We start from the raw sequence: 23951 nt of genomic DNA, 5'->3' as shown, positions 1-23951 counted from the left end.
TTTTTTTGAGATGGAGTCTCACTCTGTTGCTCAGGCTGCAGTGCAGTGGCTGATCACTTCTCGCTGCAACCTCTGCCCGCCTCAGCCCCCCAAAGTACTGGGATTGCAGGCATGAGCCACCCCGTCTGGCCACAAGCTGCATTTTGAAATAAAATTATCCCTTTTAAAACACTATATTCCAAATTTCTATCATGTGAAGACTCTAGAAAGTTTAATGAAAATGATAACATAATGTGAACAACACTAAAGTGCAAAAGCAGAATTCAGAGTTGTATGTGAAAAGGAAATGATATACAATAAATCTGTTAGATATTTTGAGGTTGGGAGTTCGATACCAGCCTGACCAACATGAAGAAATCCCATCTCTACTAAAAATACAAAATTAGCCGGGCAGGGTGGTACATACCTGGAATCCCAGCTACTTGGGAGGGTGAGGGAGGAAAATCACTTGAACCCAGGAGGCGCAGGTTGTGAGCTAAGATCGTGCCATTACACTCCAGCCTGCGCAAAAAGAGGAAAACTCCGTCTCAAAGAAAAAAAAAATGCAGCTTGTGAGGAAATGTAGAAAAGGTTTCAATTTCTTCTTAAATTATATATGTATTCCCTCCTGAAAGAGTGGTATAGCTGCATCACGTTATGACCCTCGTGTGGCTAAGTACCTCCCTGCAAGACACAACATGTACCCATTTAGCAAAACATCTGCTGACCCCTAGAATTCATCATGTTTATCCAGCATCGAATCTATGAGAGAAGGCAGCATTTTTAATTTGTAGCATTTTGAATGCTAATATTTTATTTTCCCCTTATGGATCTCACATTTATTTTTTATGTGCATTTTGCTTCTTTTAACCCGGGGGCAGCACTGTGAAATATCACAGACCTTTGACTCAGTATTTCTCTAACAAGCCAACCAGGTACAAACAGGATTTTTATACCCGTTTGTAAATTTTAGTGGGGGGTAGCTGAGAGAAGGAAAAATAAAAAGACAAATACTACATTTGTATAAGGTTTAATTCACATCACTCGTATAATTCTGTGCTGTTGGCATATGTCTCAATAAATAAGCTTCAAAAAGAAATTATTGCAATGTAAACATAGTTTCCCTGAATTCACATGCTTTTTACTGTTCCCAGGTCTCACAATGGCTTTTAAACTTATTTTTTCAGCTCTTAGAGCCATGTACTCCATATTGTGATAGGATATGTTTCTCTGCCCTGCTCCCTAGAGTGGAGCTGGAGAGAAAGGAAGTTGAGACAGCTTGGCACCACACTCATCTCAAAGAAGCCCAACCTGAAAGACCTACTTTTGTTAACAGAGGAAAAGAAACCTTAAAAAATAGAGTGAAAAAAAAGGCTGAAGAGTTTAAGCCTGAAAAGAACACCCACAAACAAACAAGTGAAATAGCTGAGTGCCTATCACACCACGCACTGTCCTAGGCACAGGAGATAATGGCTCAGAACACAGGTAATGCTTCCATGGAGCTACGGTGTGGAGAATTTAATCTCCAAAATATACATCTTGCCTGGATAATCTCCAAATTATGCCCATTTTCCAGAATAGGACTTCTCTGGAAATTTGTTTTTCAGGTAGTTCTAGGCATATCCTCAAAATGGTGGAGAAAACATTGCAAATCAACGGTTTAAACTTTTATAATTTCTGATTTTTATTTCATACACATATATTGCAATTGAGCAAAATTAGTAACCTTGGAAGAAAAATAAAAAACAGCCAGTGTCCACTGGTGGTTACAGAATTCAATTGATATTGCAATCATTAATAAGATAATCATTTTACTTATAAAACTTCATTAAACTACTTAAAATTACAACTAATTGAAATAATGTTATGTGAGTTAGAAACTGACAATGTCCTTTAGTATTTAAATAGTTTAAATGTAAATGGTCTAAGAGCAAAGCTAATTAGGTATTATTATTATTATTGGAGGCTTTTATTAAACTCAATCCAAATGATGGGTAACAAAAAGCAAATAAATGCAACCAGAAGTAGTAAACTAAACTCAACAATATCCTGTAATTTCTATTCCTACAAATAGAATTCTCAAAATCTTGAGAGAATGGGATAAGAATCTATTCCTAGGGTGAACCTGCTATAGTCCCTGCTTCTTACCTTGTCTTCCTGTTTTCACTGACCTGTCCCTCAGCTGGCATCAGTTTCTTACTGCCCTCTGCTGGCTAGGCATGAATACATTCGTTTTAAGCAGTTTTGTTTTTAACAAGTGCCAAGTGTAGACAAGTATAAATTCACTTGATTCACAAAACATAATTTTTTTAAACGATTATTATATTAATGGCACTCAAAATTAACCCCAAGAATATACTGTATCATTATTTCATCTCTTTAATTTAAAATGTTTTCTTGGCACTTGACTTGCTCAGGGCCCACTTGGGTTTCTTCCATGTAAACGTTCCTTTAAAAATTAAAAATTAGAAATAAATATTTTACTTCAAAAGCAATACATGTTGATTAGAGGAAAAAGAAAAAACAAGCAAATGGGAAACCTTTCTAGAAACGTTAACACCTTAATCTATATCCTTCCAAACTGTCTTCTCTGGAGCATATACCTTTATATTCCTTTTTTTTTTTTTTTGAAACTGAACCACTCTGCCACCCAGGCTGGAGTGCAGTGGCACAATCTGGGCTTACTGCAACCTCTGTCTCCTGAGTTCAAATGATTCTCCTGCCTCAGCCTCCTGAGTAGCTGGGACTACAGGCGCCTGCCACCACACCCGGCTGCTTTTTGTATTTTTGGTAGAGATGGGGTTTCACCATGTTGGCCAGGCTGGTCTCGAACACCTGACCTCAAGTGACCCACCCGCCTCAGCCTACCAAAGTACTGGGATTACTGTCATGAGCCACTGCACCCAGCCCCTTTATATTCTTTTACAATTTTTTTTTTTACAAAATACTATCCTATTGTACATTTTGAATACTTATTTTCAAAACATGTATATTAACAAATGCCCTTCCATACTGTCCATTTCAGAGGCATCCTAATATCCCATTATGTAAATGTACATTTCATTCAATTCTCCTGCATCAACACAGAGAAGTATTGTAGCTCTGTGATGAATACTTACAGCTATGCCTATTCTTTTATTTGAAATTGGCCTAATAAATGTTTTCTAAAGCATTCTGAATTGATGCTTTACAATTTTCTCTCCCTTTATCATCAAAAAATGAAAGGCAAATAGAACCTCATTGATTGACAGGGCCTCAGGAGGATCACCAGGTTCTCTATCTTCACAACCTTTGTCACTCAGTTTGGTTAATTCATATTTTAAAAACAAACCCAAAAGAGATGGAAAAATACAACAAAAAGACAATTCTGTCTCTTCTCTGGCACATTTCCTTCCAAAAACTAAAATACTGTGAAAACCAAATTAACACTGTGGTGATGAAGACAGTCACTGAACATTAAGGAAAAAAAAAAAAAAAAGAAGAAAGGAAAAAGAATGGAAGAAAAAGGAGGAGGAAAACAGGAGAAAAAATACTCCCTAGGAATATTTCACATAAAGTAAGGAAGAGCTTAGAAAATTGTCCGTCAATGTAGGTGAAGAATCCTTAGGAGGAAGATTCATCCTCCTCCCTGGTTTGTAAGCCTTTCCAAGCAAAAGCTAGATTTGAATACAATTTATCAACAGACTAAGATTACAATCTTTAAACTCTGGGGAAAAAAAGCTGGCCGAAACATCTCACTTAGAATAAAGCGATTTGAATTGAGATGTACTGTTATATTTGAAGTGTCAAACCATGTTTTCAAATAAGAACTCACGATTTATTTTAGCCTCGGGTCGGCTTGGTCCCAGTCCTTCTGAGCATTCTGCTATGTCAATATTTCTATATCCCAAGCCACCAGCAGTGAGTCACACTGGGGGCCTCTCCCCAGGTCACCTCCTTAACTAGGCCATCTCTTTCACTCTTGCTGGGACTTACTGTTGAAGTCGTTCTAGCATGTGGATTGACCTTTCTGAAAATGCCTGCTGGGAAGACAGTAAGGTACCCTTCTCAGCCATCAGCCTGTCCCATCCTTGTCCTGGAGTGGTGATAGCTGGGACCTTATTCCCTGACTGCATATTCTCTTCCTTCGTCTTATAAGTACTTGTGCTTAACAGTCCTTGAACACAATTCTTAAAAAATAACTCATTTAAAAAAAGAAATTCAAACTCCATTAAGGGCTAGATTAGTCCTCAGTAAGACTAGTAGATGTTTCCACATTTTTCTAGGGTTTATAAGCCCTGTCTATGTAATGCTTGTGTTGCCTCGACAATCCAGTTAAAGACCAACATTACTTGTTTATAATAGCAGTCTAATACATAAAACAGCCTTTTTAAAATTTCTCTGTAGATGCTCTCATTTTTTAAAGCATTTACAGTAGTTTATCAGAAATACAGAATACACTTTAATAAAATCAGAATGAGGCAAAAAATTTAAAAAAATAGCTAGGAACAGAAAGAAAATGGAGTATTTCACTTGAAGGCTCTTATAGCCAAAGTACACAGGGATTCACGTCTCATTGTCCGTGGATGCAAAAAAACACCAAGTGCTTGGCTCAAACAGCTCTCCTTTTGAGTCCATGAGGGATGTCCTCAACAAGATTCTGAGCACACACAGCAACTGGTGTCATAAAACCATTTTCCCCCATTAAAAAAATGACATCTGCTTCTGCTCTGGCACTTTTGCTTCAGTGGGCTCCTCAGTGAATCCCACGTAAGCTACACAGGCAAATCACATTCTAAAGCTGACGTTACATTTGCACTGAGTTTTAAAGAATGAGTAGGAGATATCCAGGTGGAGAAAAGTAGACGTACTTCAAACAGAACAAACCAAAGTTATCAAGAGATGAACATGATCACTTTTCAATGGCTACAACTCAGAAGTCTGGATGAATAATTTAAGTGACTCATGTCGTGAATGAGTCATCTGGATGAGACTGATAATAGTAAGACCTTTAATGCACAGGTAGGAGTTGAGGATGCCAAGGCCTCTGGCTTGGGAAGGTGGTAGGCAGTAACAGGCGATAATGGATGCAGTCCGGTACATACCACAGTTAGCTTTCTATTTCTCTAACAAAAACATGTTAGTGATGATAATGTTCACTTCAAGGCTTGCAAAATTTGAGGTGCAAGTGGGTGTTCCTGGGGAAATTGTCTGGTACAGCTTAGAGTGATCAAAGAAAGCAAAAGACTTGGGAATCAGGGGAAGCTGTGGGAGTGGGAGAATGGCCCAGAAAGGCTGCAGAGAGGCAAACTGATGCCAGCCTGAACTCTAGAAACTATTATAATTGAAAGCACAGGGAGAGGAAGAGAAAGATCTGAAACGTGGTAAAGGCCAAAATGTCAACGTAGTATTTAAAACAAAATCCTGGAGGTCAGGAAAAGGATGTGATCAAGCCATTGCATTTGACCGGAGGCTGCTGGCAAGCACACGATCAGTCTCTGGTGAGGACAACAGAAGTCTGAGAATGGAAACATTTTAATGACTTGGAGGAGCCAACACAGAACAACAGTAAAGGAAAGGTAGAGTTTAAGGTTAGATTTGGGGGCAGGTACAGTAACTCACACCTATAACCCCAGCACTTTGGGAGGCCAATCCACCACTTAAGGTCAGGAGTTCCAGACCAGCCTGGCCAACATGGTGAAACCCCATCTCTACTAAAAATACAAAAACTAGCTGAGTACGGTGGCACGTGCCTGTAATCCCACCTAGAGACTGAAGCAGAATCACTTCAACCCAAATAGGGGCAGCAATGGGTCAAGATTGCGTCATTGCACTCCAGCCTGGACAACAAGAATGAAATTCTGCCTCAAGAAAAAAAAACTTGGGAGGTAACTTTCTGTTTTGCAGCTGAGCTGACAGTGGACACAAACACCAAAACAAAAATTATCAGCCTGGGCAATACAGTGAAAACCCATCTCTACCAAAGGCCACTTCATCTGCCTTCCATTCCAATTAAACATATTTAACAGCCCTAACAGTGCCATATATGCAACAGGCACTCAAAAATGTCTTAACAGGTTGGTGATACAAGGAAACAATTCAGTGATCTTTCCTCAGGAAAGTCAGTACATGAGGTTGACAATTTCAATGTTAGCAGGTAGTCAGATTGTACCATCATGAGTTTATCCATAAACTTCAGAAAACTTAGCTCTGCTCCTTGCTTTCCATGAGGCCACCCAATATCACTACCATGCTGAGGTCAACCAGCATTAGCCATGTTACAGATGACTACCACACTAGTCCAGGACACCCTACTCTGGCAGATTGCTAGTCTTAAGCCTGTGATATACAATGCCAAGAAAAACTGTACACTCATCCAAATTTGCAATATACCACTTTAACAGTCATGGCTTCTCTTGGGGCAGAAGTTCCTGGGGACTGGGGTGCATTTAAGCACCTCCTGTGCTGCACAATGTGGCCAGGTGGCTCACAACCATAATCCCTGCACTTTGGGAGGCCAAAGTAGGTGATCACCTCAGTTCAGGAGTTTGAGCCCAGCCTGGCCAATACAGTGAAACCAGTCTACTAATACCAAAAAAAAAAGCTGCCAAACATCTGTAATCCCAGCTGCTTGGGAGGTTGAGGCATGAGAATAACTTGAACCCAGGAGGCAAAGGTTGCAAGTTATTAAGATTGCACCATTGTACTCCAGCCTGGGCAAGTGAAACTCTCAAAAAAATTGTCAAAGGAATGTCCACAAACATTTCTGGTTATCAGACTTGTCCCACAGCCAAAACTTGATCCTGCCCAACTTTGTACTTTCTGCTAACCTGCCCAGCGTGTCACTCACTGTCATGCCATAGATTTTAATCTACAGCAGACGCCCTCTCTCCAGATTCTAGGCTGGTCTAGTGGGGGACAAATGCCCATCCCTGGCCACCACCAATACCTCATGGCAGACCTGTTTTTGCTAAGGCTGTCCAGGTTTGACACAGTCACTGTTTGGGGAGACTTTCATCTAGAGCCCAGGAAAGGTTAAATATGGATATCATGTTTCCAGTTAATCTATAGTAATTAGATTTTATGTTGTTAACCGGGGACCTTGTTTTACTGCCCCAAATAAAAAGTCAGACATGAGGAATGTGAGCCAAATAATTTATTTCTTCACTTCTTGCATTTGAAGTACTCTTCGATGACATCCTTGGCCTGAGACTCCTTGCCATAGTCCTAAAAAAAAAATTTGTTAACGCTTCGGAATTTTAACAAGTTCTTAGTTATCAATTCTTACAGAAATGTCTCCCATCATTGTGATTTGTTATAGCCATTTTCAGGGACCTTAATGACTTCAATGTCCTTAAGGCTCGTAACATGGCTTTACTATTGCCAGTTTTCAAAGTATGCCTACACAAACACAATCAGGTAGGCAGATTCATTGGCTGGCTTTATTATAGCTTCTATTTCTTCATGAAATGCAGAAGATGCTTTAAAACTGATCAGTCCATTTTCCTTTGTAAGATCCTCAACTTATTTCAATACAAAGTTATACACAGTTAACCAGCAAAACCTTTATCCCTCAAATAGTGACTTACCTTAACTACTACACAACTGCAACCAACCACTTTCCGGGGCTTCCCCTCTCTGTCAATTTTACAGAGGCCTACCCATTCCCCTAGTTTCTTGTTGTCGTCAACCTGTTGGGAGAAAGTTAAACAAAACATCACATTGACATTAACACTACCAAAAATAAATTAAACCCAAAAGGTGGCTGTAGTCAGAAGGGTGACATGGCAGTTTCCTCACAGCAGTTCAGTAGAGGGAGCCAGTTGTCATCATGTACAGCAAGCACAAAGATCACCTATAAGCCTGCTACTAACCTTTGTTGTATTCCAAGGTCAAAATTAGCATTCAATTCTGCAGGTATAAAACATCTCTACCTATAAAATGCTTCTACCTAGAATGACCTTTAAAATGGCCAATAACAGGTCCATGTAATCTTTACACCTGCACAATCAAACAGCTTGAGATTTCACAAAATTTACCCTGGTATACAAGCATCACTGTGGATCACATTAGTCCCAACACGATCCTTAGCAGCCTTACCTTAATTAGGTTGATCTGGTGTTCAGCACAAAGGGCCTCCACCAACTTGACATACATAGGCTCATCACAATTGGATGCAAGCACACAAAGATGGGCTTGGCGCCTGAAATTCAAATTACAATGAAAACGAAACTAAAATTCAAATTACAACTAAAATGAAACTCAGATCTAAATCCATCACTCTTGCATTTTTAGGAGGGTTATCTTTACTAATACTGGCAAAACATAAGCAGCAAATCATGTGTACAAAACTGTTTAGGTCTGATGACTCTGCTACACAGCATATACACATTCACTTAACCTACAGTAACACTGGTTTTCAGTAAAACTTCTTTCCCTGACACAGTGAATTTGTATAAGTCATTTTTAAATCTTGTGGCCAAAACCCAACTGTGATAACTTTCTTGTAAGCCAGCTTCGTATCTACAGAAACATGTGAAAGGCTGGGCATGATGGCTCACACCTCTAATTCCAGCACTTTGGGAGGCTGAGGCAGACAGATCACCTGAGGTTAAGAGACCAGCCCAACATTCTGAAACCAAGTCTCTACTAAAAATACAAATATTAGCCGGCCGTAGTGGCAGGGGCCTGTAATCCCAGCTATTCAGAAGGCTGAGGCAAGAGAATTGCTTGAACCTGGGTGGCAGAGATTGCAGTGAGCTAAGATGGCACCGTCGCACTCCAGCCCGGGCAAGACTCCATCTCCAAAAAAAAAAAGTGAAATAAACTTCCAGATGATTAAGAGTTGTGACATTAGGCCAGGCGCTATGGCTCATGCCTGCACCCCAGCACTCTGGGAAGCCAAAGGAGATCACCTGAGGCCAGGAGTTCGAGACCAGCCTGGCCAACCAACATAGTCAAACCTCATTTCTATTCAAAGTAGAAAAACTAGCCGGCCTGGTGGCATGTGCCTCTAATTCCAGCTACTTGGGAGGCTGAGGCAGGAGAATCACTTGGACCTGATAGGAAGAGGTTGCAATGAGATAGTGCCCCTGCACTCCAGCCTGGGCGACAGAGCTGATCATCTCAAAAAAGAGAAAAAAAAAAAAGCTGTGACATTAATTAACAACTATTCATTAAATGCCATTTAACATTGCCAAGGTACAAATATTACAAAGGATTCATACTAGGACCTACTGAATACATCAGAGAATGCAGTTTCCCTCGGATTGATCTGCCCAGATTACAACAAAACGAACTTGTCCCGTAAAACCCTAAAACTGCATATAAATTCAACTCAAGAGTAGGCTGCTTTATCAATGCAATCACCCTAAAAAACACATAACTCGATCCATCCAATTACATTAAAACATCCCAGATTCAAATAAATCTCCCATTATACGACTAAATTCATCTAAGACCAAATGCTTCTGAAACCTGACCTTGACGTTTCGTTAACTTAATGCTCGTTTTACAAACTGCCAATTGTAACGTGTCTCTCCATCTAATTAATCAGCCAGGTAAGTATAAAACTTGATTAGCCCCACAACCTACAGGTTTGTCAGACTCTGATTTTCACTCATAAAAGGAGTGAAGGGGTATCCGACAACTTAAGTCATCATTCAAACACTGTAGTTTTGAGTGCTTATTCCCATTGCAAACAGCAACCCACACATTTGAAGTGGGCTTTATAGAACTGAGTTCTGATACCTTTTCCTAGGTTTCCTGTAGGTTGGATGCCATTCAGAACTTTTGCGCTAACACCATGAACTCCATGCCTTCTTCCCTTGGGTGGCAGTTTTGTTCCGGTTGCAAGAACCCACAGTATGAGATTGATACACGTACTTGTCTAAGGCTTTGGCAGCTTCGCGAATTCCACGTGCTAGGCCATCGTGGATGAGGGCGGTCTTCAGCACCTCTTGTAAAGCAGTATTAACGTCCATTACACCTCCAGCAGCAATGCTGAAACGCGACACCACATCAGAACAATCATTTAAAGGCTCACACCGCGTAAGGCCTTGGACTCAGCAAAGACCTAGGTGTACAACACACCAGTTTACGGCGACCCACCTGACCCAGCCCTGCTCCGCCAGCTCTCGGCCCACGCCTCGGCCGCACCCCGACCCCAACTCCAACCCCAGCCCCTGGGCTCACCCTTCCTCGGCCATGGCGGTGGGTTACGGGTGAAGCGGAATCTTGAACGCACTGAAATACAAAAGCATTGACTTACTAGAGAACCAGATATTCGTCAACAATCCCAGTAGGAACACACCGGGCCACCAATCACAACCAACACAACCTCTGCTGCCGCTCTCTACTTACCCCAAGCCTCCGCCTCCGCACCACTCGGCGGCGGCAGGGAAAGAGGCCGCAAGCCCCCGCATGACGGTATTTAAGGGCCTTTTCAGGGCCCCTGTGCGCATGTGCACTCTCACCGCCGAAAGAGGTGGCTCCGGCGGTGCCGGGCCTGGGAAGTTTCTGTTTCCGGATTGAGGCGGTTCTGAGGCAACAGTACTGCGAGTTTTCTATCTCTGTCGGGTCTGTCCTTGGCGAGCGCAACAGGCACTACGCGGGCAGCTTCCCGTTGTGCTCCTCTACGGGGGCGTAACCCATCGAGGCCCAGGGAATTCATTCTACGGAGCGCGACAGGAGCCAAACAGGTGTGTCCACGTGGTTTTTTTTTTTTTAAGGCACCTAGAGCTTTTTATCCCGCCTAGCGCTAGTTTTAACCCTTTCCACACCACGTTTTACTTTTCCTGTTGTTTCTACAAGACTTAGCCTACCCGAGCAGCGCACTTTGTTCCTTCGCTTCTAAGTCACTTCGTGTCGTTGTGGAGGTGATCCTCATCTTGGTCTTCATGAAACGAGAGCCAACACGCTTTCACTGTTTCTAGCAGGCTGGAGTGCAATGGCGCTGTCTCGGCTCACTGCAACCTCCGGCTCCCGGTTTCAAGCGATTCTCCTGCCTCAACCTCCCGAGTAGCTGGGATTATCGGTGCCCGCCCACCACGCCCGGCTAATTTTTTGTATTTTTAGTAGAGACGGGGGTTTCACCATGTTGGCCAGGTTGGTCTCGAACTCCTGACTTCAGGTGATCTGCCCGCCTCGGCCTCCCAAAGTGCTGGGATTACAGGTGTAGGTCACCGCCCCCAGCCGCTTTCACTATTTCTAGGCACTTTCCCTGAGGTGTGTTAGTAAAGAGGACCCTGCAGCCAAGGGGGCAAATCTAGTTTCTAAATATTGTCGGAGTCGCTTGTGAACGGTTTGTTCATCCGTCTTTGGTTTTTAACGCTGTATTGTGCTCGGAATACACAGTCCCGCGCAAATCAGGATTCCTCAGGTGCATTTTCAACACCTACAGTGTGCCTGCTGCACGGCCAGGACCTGGGGCTATACACATGAAATACTCAGCCTATGAGGAATCCAGCATTATTCTATCCCGGACTTGGCGGAGTTAGGAATGTAATCCTAAAAACCGCCAAACTCCAATTTTCTTCCAGGAAGCAACGTTATAAATTTGGAAGTGATTGGCCATCCCCCAGACCCCACTTCCAAAGCAAACGAACGAAACATTGCTGAATATGATCAATACTGCCTTTTGTTTTAATTTCCTCTCCTAAGTAGCCTCCAATCCAGTGAGCAATGATTAGGCGCTTGGCACGTGCCAGCGATGTGAATCCAGTGAGCAGCTGTTTATTGCTAGACGCTTGAGTGCAAAAAACAAAGATGGGTAACGCGGTAAGAACGCCACGGAGTTCACCAGAACGGAGACCTTGCTCGAATGTTAAGAAACTGATAGAGTTCAGTTTAACATTTTCCTCTGCTTTCTGTTTCATTTTTAAAGCGTTGAAGCTGCTTCTCTGTCAGTAACTCGTGCAAATGTTTCTTGAGCTTTTGATTAAAAAACAACAAAAAACTTCGGGGTGTATAAAGATTAGGAATCATTTCTGCTGCCCTGCTTTTTTGTGTTGGGATTAAGATTTGAGACAAAAATCAGAATACCTCAGGGCCACAGGGAAGATGCAAAATTGCAGGGGGCTAGGGAGTGGGAATGGCGTGGAAAGGTAAGCGGACCTCAGGCTTCTGGCAGCGTTTGAAACAGGCTCAAAACAAAAACTAGGCCTGCCCTAGCACTTTGGGATATCGAGGTGGGCGAAGCACCTGAGGTCAGCAGTTCGAGACCAGCCTGGACAACGTGTTGAAACCCCCTCTCTACTAAAAATGCAAATACTAGCTGGGCGTGGTGGCGGGCATCTGTAATCCCAGCTACTCGGCAGGCTGAAGCAGAGAATTGCTTGAACCCGGAAGGCGGAGGTTACAGTGAGCCGAGCTTGCACCACTGCACTCCAGCCTGGGTGACAAAGCAAGACTCCGTCTCAAAAAAAAAAAGAAAAAGCAAAAATTATTCAGGCGTAGTGGTGTGCACCTGTAATCCCAGCTACTCTGGAAGCTGAGGCAGGAGAATGGCTTGAACCCAGGAGATGGAGGTTTCAGTGGGCCAAGTTCCACCACTGCGCTCCAGCCTGGGAGACAGGTAAGACCCTGTCTCCAAAACACAAAACAAAACAAAACAAAAAAACCCACTAAAGGATTCCAAATCAGTGAGCATGGAAGGAGAGGACAGTGTATTCTAAATGGATGAAAGTGTAAGGGCAAAAGCATGAAGGCCTTCTTGCCTTTTTTGGAGGTTATAATTAACACACTTGTATTTTTGAAAGAGAATGTGGCAAATAGTGTTTCAGCACATTTCTCATTATCTAAAGATAGTAAAGTTAATATGCCAAGCATATGAGATTTCTTCCCCCCAAAAAAAGTTTTTAAGGAAGAAGCAGGGAATTTGGGAAACCTAAGTGAAAATAATCACTGCCAAACAGCATATTTATGTGAGGGGAAAATGATCAAGTGCCTTGTTAGCTAAAGCAGTTGTTCCAGTACCAACCAATTCAGACTTGGTTTGTCATTGAGCATCTGCTAATCTGTTCTATTGACTCAGACATCATGGATCTCCGCTTTAATATTTCACCACACTAAATGTCTTTTCTCTCAGTCACAAACCTCCCTCCTTAGAGCTGGAGTTACATTTTTTTTAAAGTCCTAGTTATATAACCAGTTCTAACCCCAGAACGAAGTCAAAGGGCACACAGGTGGTATAGGAGTTTTTGTTTTGTTTTTTAAAGGGGTTCTTTAATATAGATTCTCCTAGTTCACTTTTTTTTCTGAGACAGAGTTTTGCTGTTGTTGCAAATGGCATGATCTTCTGCTCACTGCAACCTCTGCCTCCTGGGTTCAAGTGGTTCTCCTGCCTCAGCCTCCCAAGTAGTTGGGATTACAGGCTTGTGCCACCATGCCCAGCTAATTTTATATTTTTAGTAGAGATGGTTTTCTCCATGTTGGTCAGGCTGGCCTCGAACTTCCGACCTCAGGTAAGCCGCCCGCCTTTCGCTCCCAAAGTGCTGGGATTAAAGGCGTGAGCCACCAAGGCTGACCCTCCTAGTTCAGTATTTTTTATTTTTTTATTTTTTTTAAAGATGGGATTTCACCATGTTGATCAGGCTGGTCTTGAACTCCCGACCTCAGGTGATCCGCCTGCCTTGGCCTCCAAAGTGCTTGGATTACAGGCATGAGCCACTACGCCCGGCCATAGTTCAGTTTTTTAAGGTTACCTCCTCTCAATTTCAGAAACTGAAAGGTGGGAGACAAGACTACATAGAGGTTAGTGGCTAGTCACTCTTATACCAACAGAGTATAACACATCACGTGCACAAATATGAGTCTGACATACATATGAAAAATAAATGTATTTAAAGTTTGTTTTAGGAGCAACACTGATAATAACAGGTAATTTGTTTCACTTTTTCTATATGCCAGGTAAGGTGCTAAATTCTTTTCAGCTATATTTTCCCTTTATTGTTATAGAGACCCTATCTGTTTTGACGCTATCAGCCCTCTTTAATAGGTCAGGAAACCAAAGCTGAGGTAGTTGCCCAAGATCACACAGCTAATAAATGTGGAAGCTGATATTTAAGCTCAGCAGACTTCAAAGCCTGTGCTCCTAACCCTTTAGCCATTTGAATGATTGTCAGAATGTGGAAAGGTGGTCACTGAGAATTCAAGAACGACTCTTTACATTTCCGATTTGGCAAAAATACAACTGGTTCTATCCCACTGTGCTAAAAGCTATATAGATGGAAAAGGGAATATTGGTGTTAGATTGTTGCATTTGGATTTGGATTTACAAATTTGGATTTCTGAATTGTCTACGTGTAGATGTATAGTTTGCTAGGGCTGCCATAACGAAGTACCACAAACTGGGTGATTTAACCAACAGAAATCTATTATCTCATAGTGCTGAAGGCTGGAAGTCTGAAGTCAGTGTTGGCAGGGTTGTTTCCTTCTGAGTGTGCAAGGAAGAATCTGTTTCATGCCTCTTTCCTAGCTTCTGGAGGTTTGCTGGCAATCTTGGTGTTTTGTAACTTGTGTTCGCATAACTCCAATCTTTGCGTGATATTCTCCCTGTGTGCATGTCTGATTTTGTGTTTAAATTTTTCCTTTTGATAAGAGTATCAGCCATATTGGCTTAGGGACCCACCTGCTCCAGCATGACCTCATCTTAACTGATTACATCTACAAACCTATTCCAAATAAAGTCTTGTTCTGAGGTGGAAGGGGTTAGGATTTCAACATATGAATTTTAAGGGAACCCACAGTTCAACTCATAACAGGTGACAAAGAAGGAGGAGATATAGAGCGATCAAGTGAAAGAAAGCATCTATGAGATGAATTGAAAAAAACACTTGGAAGACCAGAGCTGGAGAGAAAAACCGAGCTGAGGCATAATAATGATTTCCTATCTTGGAGTGGTCAGGAGGACCCAGTGGTGCAGGGTTAAAATTCCAGCTTACTTTGTGACCTTTTGATGTATGGGGTCAAAAAAATACCAATAAAAATTCCACCATGTTGTTTGGAGAAAATGATATTTCTGTAGAAATTCAAAGTAACTAAAATATTCAAACCATTCTTGAGAAAGAAGAACAAAGTTGGGGATTTTTTTACTGCTGACTTCAAACACATCGGGTCTTGATATGCAATGGAAGCAAGTGAGTGGAAGAAGCTAGCAACACCTAAAATCTCTTCTGGTGAGAGTGGCAGCATTCTTGAGGAGTGGGGCTGATGTTCTAACTACAGCGTCTTACACCTGGCTCCAATGGTATCAGCAGCACAGGCTGCAAAGGTATGTCCAGCCGGATTCAGTGCCATGCATACAGGACTCTTTAGGTGGTGTGAGTTTAGGCACTTAATCTCTAAGTGGTATGCATGATCCTCCTGATGATACTATGTGTTACCTAATAACCAATGATCGATTCATTTTCTGCTTAAATTAGCCAATGTTTCTTTCTTTTTAATTAGCAACAGGGACCCCTGACTGATAGAAATGCTAGGAAGAAAAAAAGGAAGGTGAAAGGGCAAAAGATGACTGGGGCTGTATTTGAATAAGGGGATAAGAATGAATTTCTTGGCCAGGTGTGGTGGCTTACGGCGGTAATCTCTGCACGTTGGGGGACCAGGACAGATGGATCGCTTGAGTACAGGAGTTTGAGAGCAGCCCAGGCAACATGGTGAAACCTGGTCTCTATTATTAAATAAATAAATAAATAATAATAAAGAATGAATTTCTCTGAGGAGGTGGCATTTACACAAAGACCGTATTACTCCATTTTAGTTTGTAAAGAAAAAAAATTCCACATGTGTATGTATGTCTAAATGAACAATATAAAACTATGAATAGTTAATTCCGGTAGGCTGATAATGGCTTCCAAAGATCTCATCCTAATTTCTGAAGCCTGTAAATGTTACCGTATATGAAAAAAAGGGTCTGTGCAAATATGACTAAATTGGAGAACTTGAGATGAGGAGATCATTCTGGATTATTCAGGCTGGCCCTAAAGTCCTTCAAAATATCCTTACGAGAGTAGCGCGCAAAGATTACACATAGAAGAGAAGAGGCACAGTGACCCCAGAGGCAGAGATCAGAGTGATGTGGCACAAAATGCCAGTACTCACTAGAAGCTTCAAGAGGCAAGACACAGACTCTTCCCTAGAGCCTCTAAGGGGACATGATCCAGCTGACACCTTGATTTTGGCTCAGTGACACTGATGTTGAACTTCTGACTTCCAGGACCTTGTTTTAAGCTACGAAGTCTGTGGTGATTTGTACAGCAGCCCCAGACAACTAACACAATAATATATTTGATTATAAAACTGATCATCTGAAGGGAGAAAGAGACACAGAGATTAGAAGAAGAGAGGAGGATAGGGATATGAATAGCCTTTATGTAAATTAAAAATAGATGGACACACAAGAACACAGATTTTTTGGGGGGGAACATAAAGAAAGTGATTTGCATTAAACATGCAAGAATGACTGTAAATGGGGAAAGGAATGAGAATGGAGATACAAGGAAATAGATGGCAACAGAAATGAAAAATTCAGTTGGCAAGATACAGTTGGCAAAAATTCAGATGGCAAGATACAGGTAGGGATACTTCCTGTAAGATGGAGGAAAAGAAAAAAAAAAAATAACTAGGTAGGAGTGGCAGCACACGCCTGTAGTCCCACCTACTCAGGAGGCTGAGGTGGGAGGCTCACTTGAGCCCAGGAGGTTGAGGCGCCAGTGAGTCATGATGGTGCCATGGTAGCTTCAGCAACAGAGTGAGACCAAAAAGAAAAAAAGAGAGAGAAGAAAAAGAGAAATAAGAAAAAAGGGCCAGTTTGGGTGACCCAACATCTACAATCCAGAAATAAAGCAAAAAAGGAAATGAATCATCAAAGAAATCATTCATGAAAATTTCCCTCTACAGATTGATGTTAGATTTAAGAGAAAGCATAGAATTGAATGAGACTGGAGAAGCTGTCAGAGGTTGGATCATAAATGTTTCATAAGGCTACTTTGGGGAACTTTTGCTAGAGTGGAACTTTCTGTTTAGAGTAGTTCTAAAGGTTCTCCTTACAACTCGCTCACTGGGGAATTTTTGCATAAACTCCAAGAACCAAGGTAACATCACTTCCTTGGGAAGTCATCCAGGACCCATTTGCCAAAGTAAGTGGTTCTTCCAATATGTTTCTATACAACTGATTGCATTATAGATTATTAATTAGTGTGTATTTTTTCTGCTAGACGGAGTGCTACTTGAGGGCAGAGTCTGGATGGGGCTCGTTCATCTTTAATTTCATAATGCCTGGCACAAAGTGGTAACTCATTCTTTTGTTTTGCTTTTTGTTTTGCTTTGGCTTCAAATCAAGAATTTCCCAGTCCTTAAACTTTATTTATTTATGTGAGATGGAGTTTCTGCTCTTTTGCCAGGCTAGAGTGAAGTGGCACAATTACAAACTTACTATCAGCCATCCCATATATTGGAACAGACCTTGTACAGTGGATCTGAGGCAGATTCTCAGTCAATAAAGGCACACTCACACGATTCTTCATGATCTTGGCTCACTGCAACCTCTGCCTCCCAGGTTCAAGCAATTCTCCTGCTTCAGCCTCTCACGTAGCTGGGATTACAAGCGTGTGTCACCAGGCCCAGATAATTTTTTTGTATTTTTAGTAGAGACAGGGTTTCACCATGTTGGCCAGGCTGATCTCGAACTCCTGATCTCAGGTGATCCACCCACCTTAGCCTCCCAAAGTGCTGGAATGACAGACGTGAGCCGCCGTGCCCAGGCAGTCTTCAAGCTTTAACACTTCCCAAATAGTAAATAAGGTGAAAATAAGTGAAACCTATTTTTCTTGTGCAAGAAAACTGTGAATGTGAAAGTAAGTTAGCAGCCATCATGTTCATGTCCTAGGTACTAACACCTTATCGCCAATGCTCACAGCTGCCCAACAAAATAAACATTATAATCCCAGTTGTACAGATGGAGAAACTGACCTTGTCATCTGAAGTTACACACAGCCAGTAAAGTGCCCTGGCTTGGAACCCTGACACCTGCCTGCAGAGGTCGCACTCCTAGCCACTTCACCATGCTTCCTCAATATTCACTAGTATTCTTGCAAATATTTTTCGACCCCAGCTGCTTCACATAGGTTAATTCATTTTCAGTTCACTAGTGTCAGGTTTCAATAATTACGAACTCTACCTCATTTACTCACTGTGAAAAATAATTCATTCTTCCAAAGGTCCTGAATAAACCTAATTTTCAGCTGGGTGCCTTGGCTCACGCCTGTAATCCCAGCACTTTGGGAGACCGAGGCAGGTGGATCACAAGGTCAGGAGTTCGAAACCCAGCCTGGCAAATGTGGTGAAACCCCCTCTCTACTAAAAATACAAAAATTAGGCGTGGTGGCGGGCGCCTGCAATACGAGCTCCTTGAGATGCTGAGGCAGGAGAATCACTTGAACCCGGGAGGCGGAGGTGGCAGTGAACCGAGACTGGGTCACTGCACTCCAGCCTGGCGGACAACAGAGAGACTCCATCTCAAATTAATAAATAAAAATAAACCTAATTTTCTAATTCACTTTTGTGTCTTTCAGTTGAGGTACTCCCTACCTTTTCTGTGTCTAAAGAGCTTCCTTTCTTTCTTTTAATAGGAATAAATTGAACTAATTTTAAGATAGAGGGGAGTCCAACTGTATGGAATATAGACTTATCTTTTTTCACTCTCTCACATACAGAATGAAAAAGGACAGCATGATATAGCAGCTGAGGTGGTGGATTAAGAAAATGGGGCGGGGGGAGCCTTGCTCCACCCGCGCCCCGCCCCCGGCCTGCCTCCCGAGGACTCAGAGTCCTGGAAGGTTTTACAGAGCTCCGGGCAGAGCTCCCGGCAGGGCGGGTGAATCGCTCGCTGCCCGCAGGGAGTCGGGAATGCCAGGGCCCAGCTGAGCAGCGCCGCCCACCGGAGTGCCAGTGGATATTGGAAATCGAATCCAAGGAAGTGACTTGAACCCGGGAGCTGGGGGCACCAGAGTCCACCTACGGGGCATGGATGCGCCGGCTGACCTCGAGGGCCCACGCGCATCAGGAGGTGACCATGAATCGCGTGAACTGGGAGCGCGGCGGCGGCGGCTTCGGGCCTGTCTCTTTAGGAACGATTGAATTGCTTTTAGCTTGATTCGTTTCCAAGAGATTGGAAAAGCCTGGGGCCTGAGCATGGGGTTGGGGCCAGCGTTTACTTTTCTCTCTGAAGGGTGTAAAGTTCCAGCACTGGATATGTGTCGTGATTTCTAATGATTTTCTAACCTATACCTCTGCTTTTAAGTACTGTGTGCTTAATGCATTCAAATAAGCATGCCATTAGGCAAATGTAAAACGTTACCTTTCAAGTACTGTTGTTGCCCTTCTTTTTTAACTTTCTCTCATTTCCCTTTCTCATCTAGTACAAACATTTTACAAAGAATAGTAAGACTTCCTCATGTTGCACAGATTTTTTTTTCTTTTCTGGGCTGCAAAGGCAACCTCTGAAAAACAGAGGAAACCGGATATATTTTTCCTAAGTTTTTCCTTAAAACAATTTAATTTATAAATGGCTGATGGATTTGCTTGGATATTTGAAACTCTGAGTAATTGACTTCATGTCTTTAAATGGCAATTTAGCCCTGGAAATAAGTGTTAAATTAACTGATGCAAAAGACAATTAATGTAAAAAATATTGATTTATGAATTTGTGGGACTTGTTTATCCAGAAGCATACCATTGTAAGTATTCATTCACCAGCTGAATGATTTAGCTTGTTTTCTCCTACTTACACTTCATTTGACTTCAATGCTGCCTTAGAAATCTTATTAACATTACATGCTTGAAACATTGAGTTTCACGTAGCATATGATGCTAGTAAGTTGAGAAAATAAGGACACTATGCTTCAGAGAGCATCACCCTTTGGAGATCACCCTGCCACCTCATCCTTTTTGAAGGGTTATTAAATACCAGAGAAGCAGACTTAAAGGTGAAGGCAAAAGAGCAGATGGCTTGATGATTTCTGCATTGAAATTCTAACAGAGAATGGTATGTAAATGAAAGCAGTATGTTTTCAAAACTGCAGTAATGTACAAGGATTATGTTCCATTTGATCAAATGTGCTATATTCATAATAGCCCTAAGTTCCGTAAATGATATCTTCAGAGTGCAACATATGTGCACAGAAATCACATTTGTGTACTTTGATCAGCACTGTCAATTACATGGCTAACTGCAGCATGTTTGCATTCAAGGTGATGACCCTGCAGGAAGTGCAGGAGAGACTCCCAGGTGGCTTTCCAGAGAACAGGTTTTTGTACTGATAGCGGCAGCTTCGGTGAACTTAGGTTCCATGATGTGCGAGTCTATACTTGGACCCTTTTTCCCCAAGGAGGTAAGACATTTTCAAATCTTTAGGAGCTCTATTTTTTTTAAAAGCCTTTTAAATTATTTCATTTTTTAGTATGTAAAACGTAAAAATCTGCATATAGCACAGATGATGTATAGAACTCCAGCCACTAGAATACTTTTTATGGAATGCTTGATACCCAGAAAAAAAATCTAGTCAGAAAGAACATCTTCTTGGGAGGTAATTCACCTAAAAGTAGTTGATCTTCTGAGAATTTCATGCTTACCGTGCAGTCTAATTAATCTTTATTTGGTTTCTGCAACTGAAAAAAAGGAGTGCACTGAGTAACTGAGATTCAAATGTTACTGTAATAGGTCTGTGTAAAGACACAAACTATTTCTGGGAGGTTTTATCCACATTTAGAATTAGGAAGTTTTGATTCCCCAGATCCTCCACCCTCCCACCGCGCCCCCCAACCCCTGCTTATTTTTGTTTTGAGAAATGGTTTCACTCTTGTTGCCCAGGCTGGAGTGCAATGGTGTGGTCTTGGCTCCATCACTGCAATGGAGTGCAATGGTGTGGTCTGCCTCCCTGGTTCAAGTGAATCTCCTGCCTTAGCCTCCCAAGTAGCTGGCATTATAGGCACACGCCACCACGCCAGGATAATTTTTGTATTTTTAGTAGAGCCAGGGGTTTGTCACGTTGACCTGGCTGGCCTCGAACTTCTGACCTCAGGTCATCTGCCCACCTCAGTCTCCCAAAGTGCTGGGATTACAGGCATGAGCCACCACGCCTAACCCCACAATATCCCCTCTTTTGACTTGAATTTCTTAAGGACTGTAGCAGCAATGTTTATGCAAGGGAGGAATTCTGATTAATATGGCCTGTTCCTTCTAGTCCTAGCCTTTTGTATGGTGTTAGGGTTTATGGATAATGACACACATTCAAAGAGAATAATCCCTAGTGAGTCCAACTGGATTCCTGATGTCAATAGGATATAGTATGAAATGAATGTGACTGGTTTGGAGTGCAGACAACATGTCCATGTGTTTTATTTTGTGCTTTTTGCCAAATCCTTGGCTCACAGTGCAGTGGCAACTTCTTAGTCCTCAAACTGGAGTTAAAACATGTAGTCCTTCATTCCGTGTGCTACCAAAGAAGATAAAGTGGCTTCTCTGCTAAAGGAACAATATTGCCATGTACCCATACAGTGCCCTCTGGCTTTTAGTACACGTTCCTCCCATTTATCCATTTGATCCCTGTGACAACCTCATACAGCAGGTAGAATTGTGAGAATCTCGGCATGTTGCAAATGAGGAAACAGTCTCAGAAGCTGTGACTTGTCCATTTCAGTTCTGTTAACTAGAGGTTTAATGAGTTCCTACTCTAGAGCAGGCTAAGCGTGGGATGTATTAAGGTAGAATTCAAAAATCGGGGAAATGGCTCCCTCTTGTTTGCCCGTTGGGAGTGAAAAAATATGGGGAAAAAAGTTTCCAATGATTTGGATATCCTTTAAGAAAAGGATATCCAGAATGTTACATGACTGTTTTTTTTTCTTTTTCTTTTTTTAATTATCATTCTCTTCTGGCTTCCTTCTATCCATGCTATGTTATGAGACCCTAAAAGGAAGAATGGTTAATTCTGCAGATAGGAGAAGACAGAGTGGTACTTTCAGGATAAATCCAAGGTGGGACTTTTTTTTTTTTTTTGAGACAGGGTTTCACAGTCACTGAGGCTGGAAGTACAGTGACATGATCAGGGTTCACTGCTGCCTCAACCCCAGGCTCAAGAGATCCTTTCACCTCAGCCCCCTGAGGAGCTGGGACACAGGCACGTGCCACCAAACCTAGCTATTTTTTTCTATCTTTAGTAGAGGTGGGGCATGAGCCACTGGACCTGGCTTATGGTGGGTCCTAAGAGATGGTAATTCTTACGGTGAACAATAGAGGTGGAGGTGTTCTAGGTACAGTCACAGGAAGACCAGAGTGAATGGCATGTTTCTGGGGAACAGCAGACAGCTTCTTGATGTGGCATGGGCCTGGGGTGAAATGAGTTCTAATAGGAGACTGGATTGGAGGGGGCAGGGCTGAGATGGAAGGAAGGGCACTTGCATACATACCAAGGACTTAGTGGGCAATCATCAGAGGTGTTTGAGCAAGACAGACCAGTCTGGCCAGACTTGGGTTTTGTAAGTAATAATAATAATAGGAGCCCGTGGAACTGAGATGGAGAAGAATGGGAGTGGATCAACCAGCGAGAAGGGCATTTCCTAGCTCAGCTGGAACTCAGTGAACGCAACCAATGTTAGTTTTCTCTAAATGAATAGCACAAAGGAAAACCAGGCTGTGGGTGTGTGCTTTTTAAGTTTTTGATTGAGGTTTTTGCTTATAGGAAATGTTCATTAAAGAAAAAAGTCAAGCTTTTAAAGAATTAAAGTTCATTTTATTCAAAAGTCTTTCTGAGGACTACAGGCTGAGTATTTAAGTTCACAGTTTGTCTTCAGGTAGTGGAGATTCAGCATGTGCAAGGTCACATCAAAATTTGAGTATAAGAGTACATCGAGTTATAGATTTCTAATGTACCTTTGGTTTTAGTTTGTAAAAGCGTAATCACAACCTGTTAGATGCCATCTTATGTGTAGGAAGAGGCAAGGCTAGGGCATTTATCATTTAATGTAATAGCTTAGGCAAGAGATGTGGGGGTCATGTGCTTTATCCTGTTCTGTCTTCAACGCATCCGTCCCAAGAGCTGCATGTTGTCACAGAGTCAGGGGCTTTGGGACATTATGCTGGCAAGCAGAAATGAGCAAAATGTGGCTTCTAACATTTGCTACTTTGTCTCGCCTTGCAGAGGGAAGGCCTTTCTTAAATTCTAGTGTGGGATTCCTACTTCTATTCATCATTTTTCTTGCAAGGCTCATCCTTTATCAGACGACTAGAAATTGCTTTATTTATTTATTTATTTATTTATTGAGACAGAGTCTCGCTCTGACCGAGGCTGGAGTGCAGTGGCATCATCTCAGCTCACTGCAATCTCTGCCTCCTGGGTTCAAGCGATTCTCTCGCCTCAGTCTCTCAAATAACTGGGATTACAGGCACGCGTCACCACACCCGGCCAATTTTTTTTGTATTTTTAATAGAGATGGGGTTTCGCCATACTGGCCAGGCTGGTCTTGAATTCCTGACCTCAGGTGATCCGCCTGCCTTGGCCTCCCAAATTATTGGGATTACAAGCGTGAGCCACTGCGCCTGGCCCAGAAATTGCTTTTAATAGCTGTTTTTGCTTTCCTAATGTGAAGCAGGATCCATGTTTCAAAAATGGCATTCACCTATGTGGTTCTAGCATATCCTGTGTCAGCGTTTCATTTCCACAGCGAATATGGGAACATGCACATGATGGAAACTGTAATGGTGCATGACCCCGTAACCTTTGCAAGTCCCTGTCCTCATCTATAAACGGGACCAGCTAAAAATACATCCTTTATTTAATTGTTGTTAGATGCCATGTAAAGCAGCACTTAATAGAGATTCTGGCTCATAATAAGGGTCTAATAAGTATTCATTTCTATGGCCATTATAGGTTTTCTGCTGGATTCTAAATTAAACACTTACCAGAACTACCAAGCAAAGAACATTGATAATATAACTT

At 42.2% G+C, this 23951-nt stretch overlaps 2 protein-coding genes and 3 non-coding genes across 7 annotated transcripts in view; 1 reads left to right on the top strand and 4 right to left on the bottom strand.

Moving 5' to 3' along the window:
* Positions 1–7099: 7099 nt before the first annotated feature.
* Positions 7100–10425, bottom strand: RPS12 (ribosomal protein S12). Its single transcript, XM_017500617.2, has 6 exons — positions 10321–10425; positions 10153–10203; positions 9844–9960; positions 8059–8161; positions 7548–7649; positions 7100–7185 (listed from the first exon to the last, which is right to left on the bottom strand). Exons 2-6 carry the CDS (start codon positions 10164–10166, stop codon positions 7123–7125), a joined length of 399 nt encoding a protein of 132 aa, XP_017356106.1. The 5' UTR covers positions 10167–10203; positions 10321–10425; the 3' UTR covers positions 7100–7122.
* LOC119467224 lies at positions 7272–7401 on the bottom strand. The gene has a single exon (XR_005195764.1). It is a non-coding gene; the product is annotated as a small nucleolar RNA SNORA33 (small nucleolar RNA).
* LOC119467225 lies at positions 7723–7798 on the bottom strand. The gene has a single exon (XR_005195765.1). It is a non-coding gene; the product is annotated as a small nucleolar RNA SNORD100 (small nucleolar RNA).
* Positions 9555–9626, bottom strand: LOC119467229. The gene has a single exon (XR_005195769.1). It is a non-coding gene; the product is annotated as a small nucleolar RNA SNORD101 (small nucleolar RNA).
* Positions 10426–18695: 8270 nt separating the features above from the next.
* Positions 18696–23951, top strand: part of SLC18B1 (solute carrier family 18 member B1) — a 28619-nt gene continuing 23363 nt past the window's right edge. The window contains exons 1-2 of one of the 3 annotated variants that reach the window (XM_017500607.2): positions 18696–19024; positions 20209–20348. In XM_017500607.2, the coding sequence (XP_017356096.1) occupies positions 18982–19024; positions 20209–20348 (183 nt within the window). In that variant the 5' untranslated portion in view covers positions 18696–18981. Of the gene's footprint in view, positions 19025–20208; positions 20349–23951 lie in introns of those variants that run through there. The other 2 variants (XM_017500608.2, XM_017500609.2) reach the window with 2 other exon arrangements.

This window comes from Cebus imitator, unplaced genomic scaffold (genome assembly GCF_001604975.1).
Source record: "Cebus imitator isolate Cc_AM_T3 unplaced genomic scaffold, Cebus_imitator-1.0 Scaffold267, whole genome shotgun sequence".
Taxonomy (NCBI): Eukaryota; Metazoa; Chordata; class Mammalia; order Primates; family Cebidae; genus Cebus; species Cebus imitator.
Note: the sequence above shows the minus strand (reverse complement) of the source record. Positions and strands in the feature narration are given on the sequence as shown.

Excerpts from the sequence above, each read along its gene's own strand:
- RPS12 (XM_017500617.2), bottom strand. Across the intron at positions 7,650-8,058 it reads ACCAGATCAACCTAATTAAG|GTTGACGACAACAAGAAACT; the intron begins GTAAGGCTGCTA and ends TTCTCCCAACAG. Across the intron at positions 7,186-7,547 it reads GCAGTTGTGTAGTAGTTAAG|GACTATGGCAAGGAGTCTCA; the intron begins GTAAGTCACTAT and ends TTTTTTTTTTAG.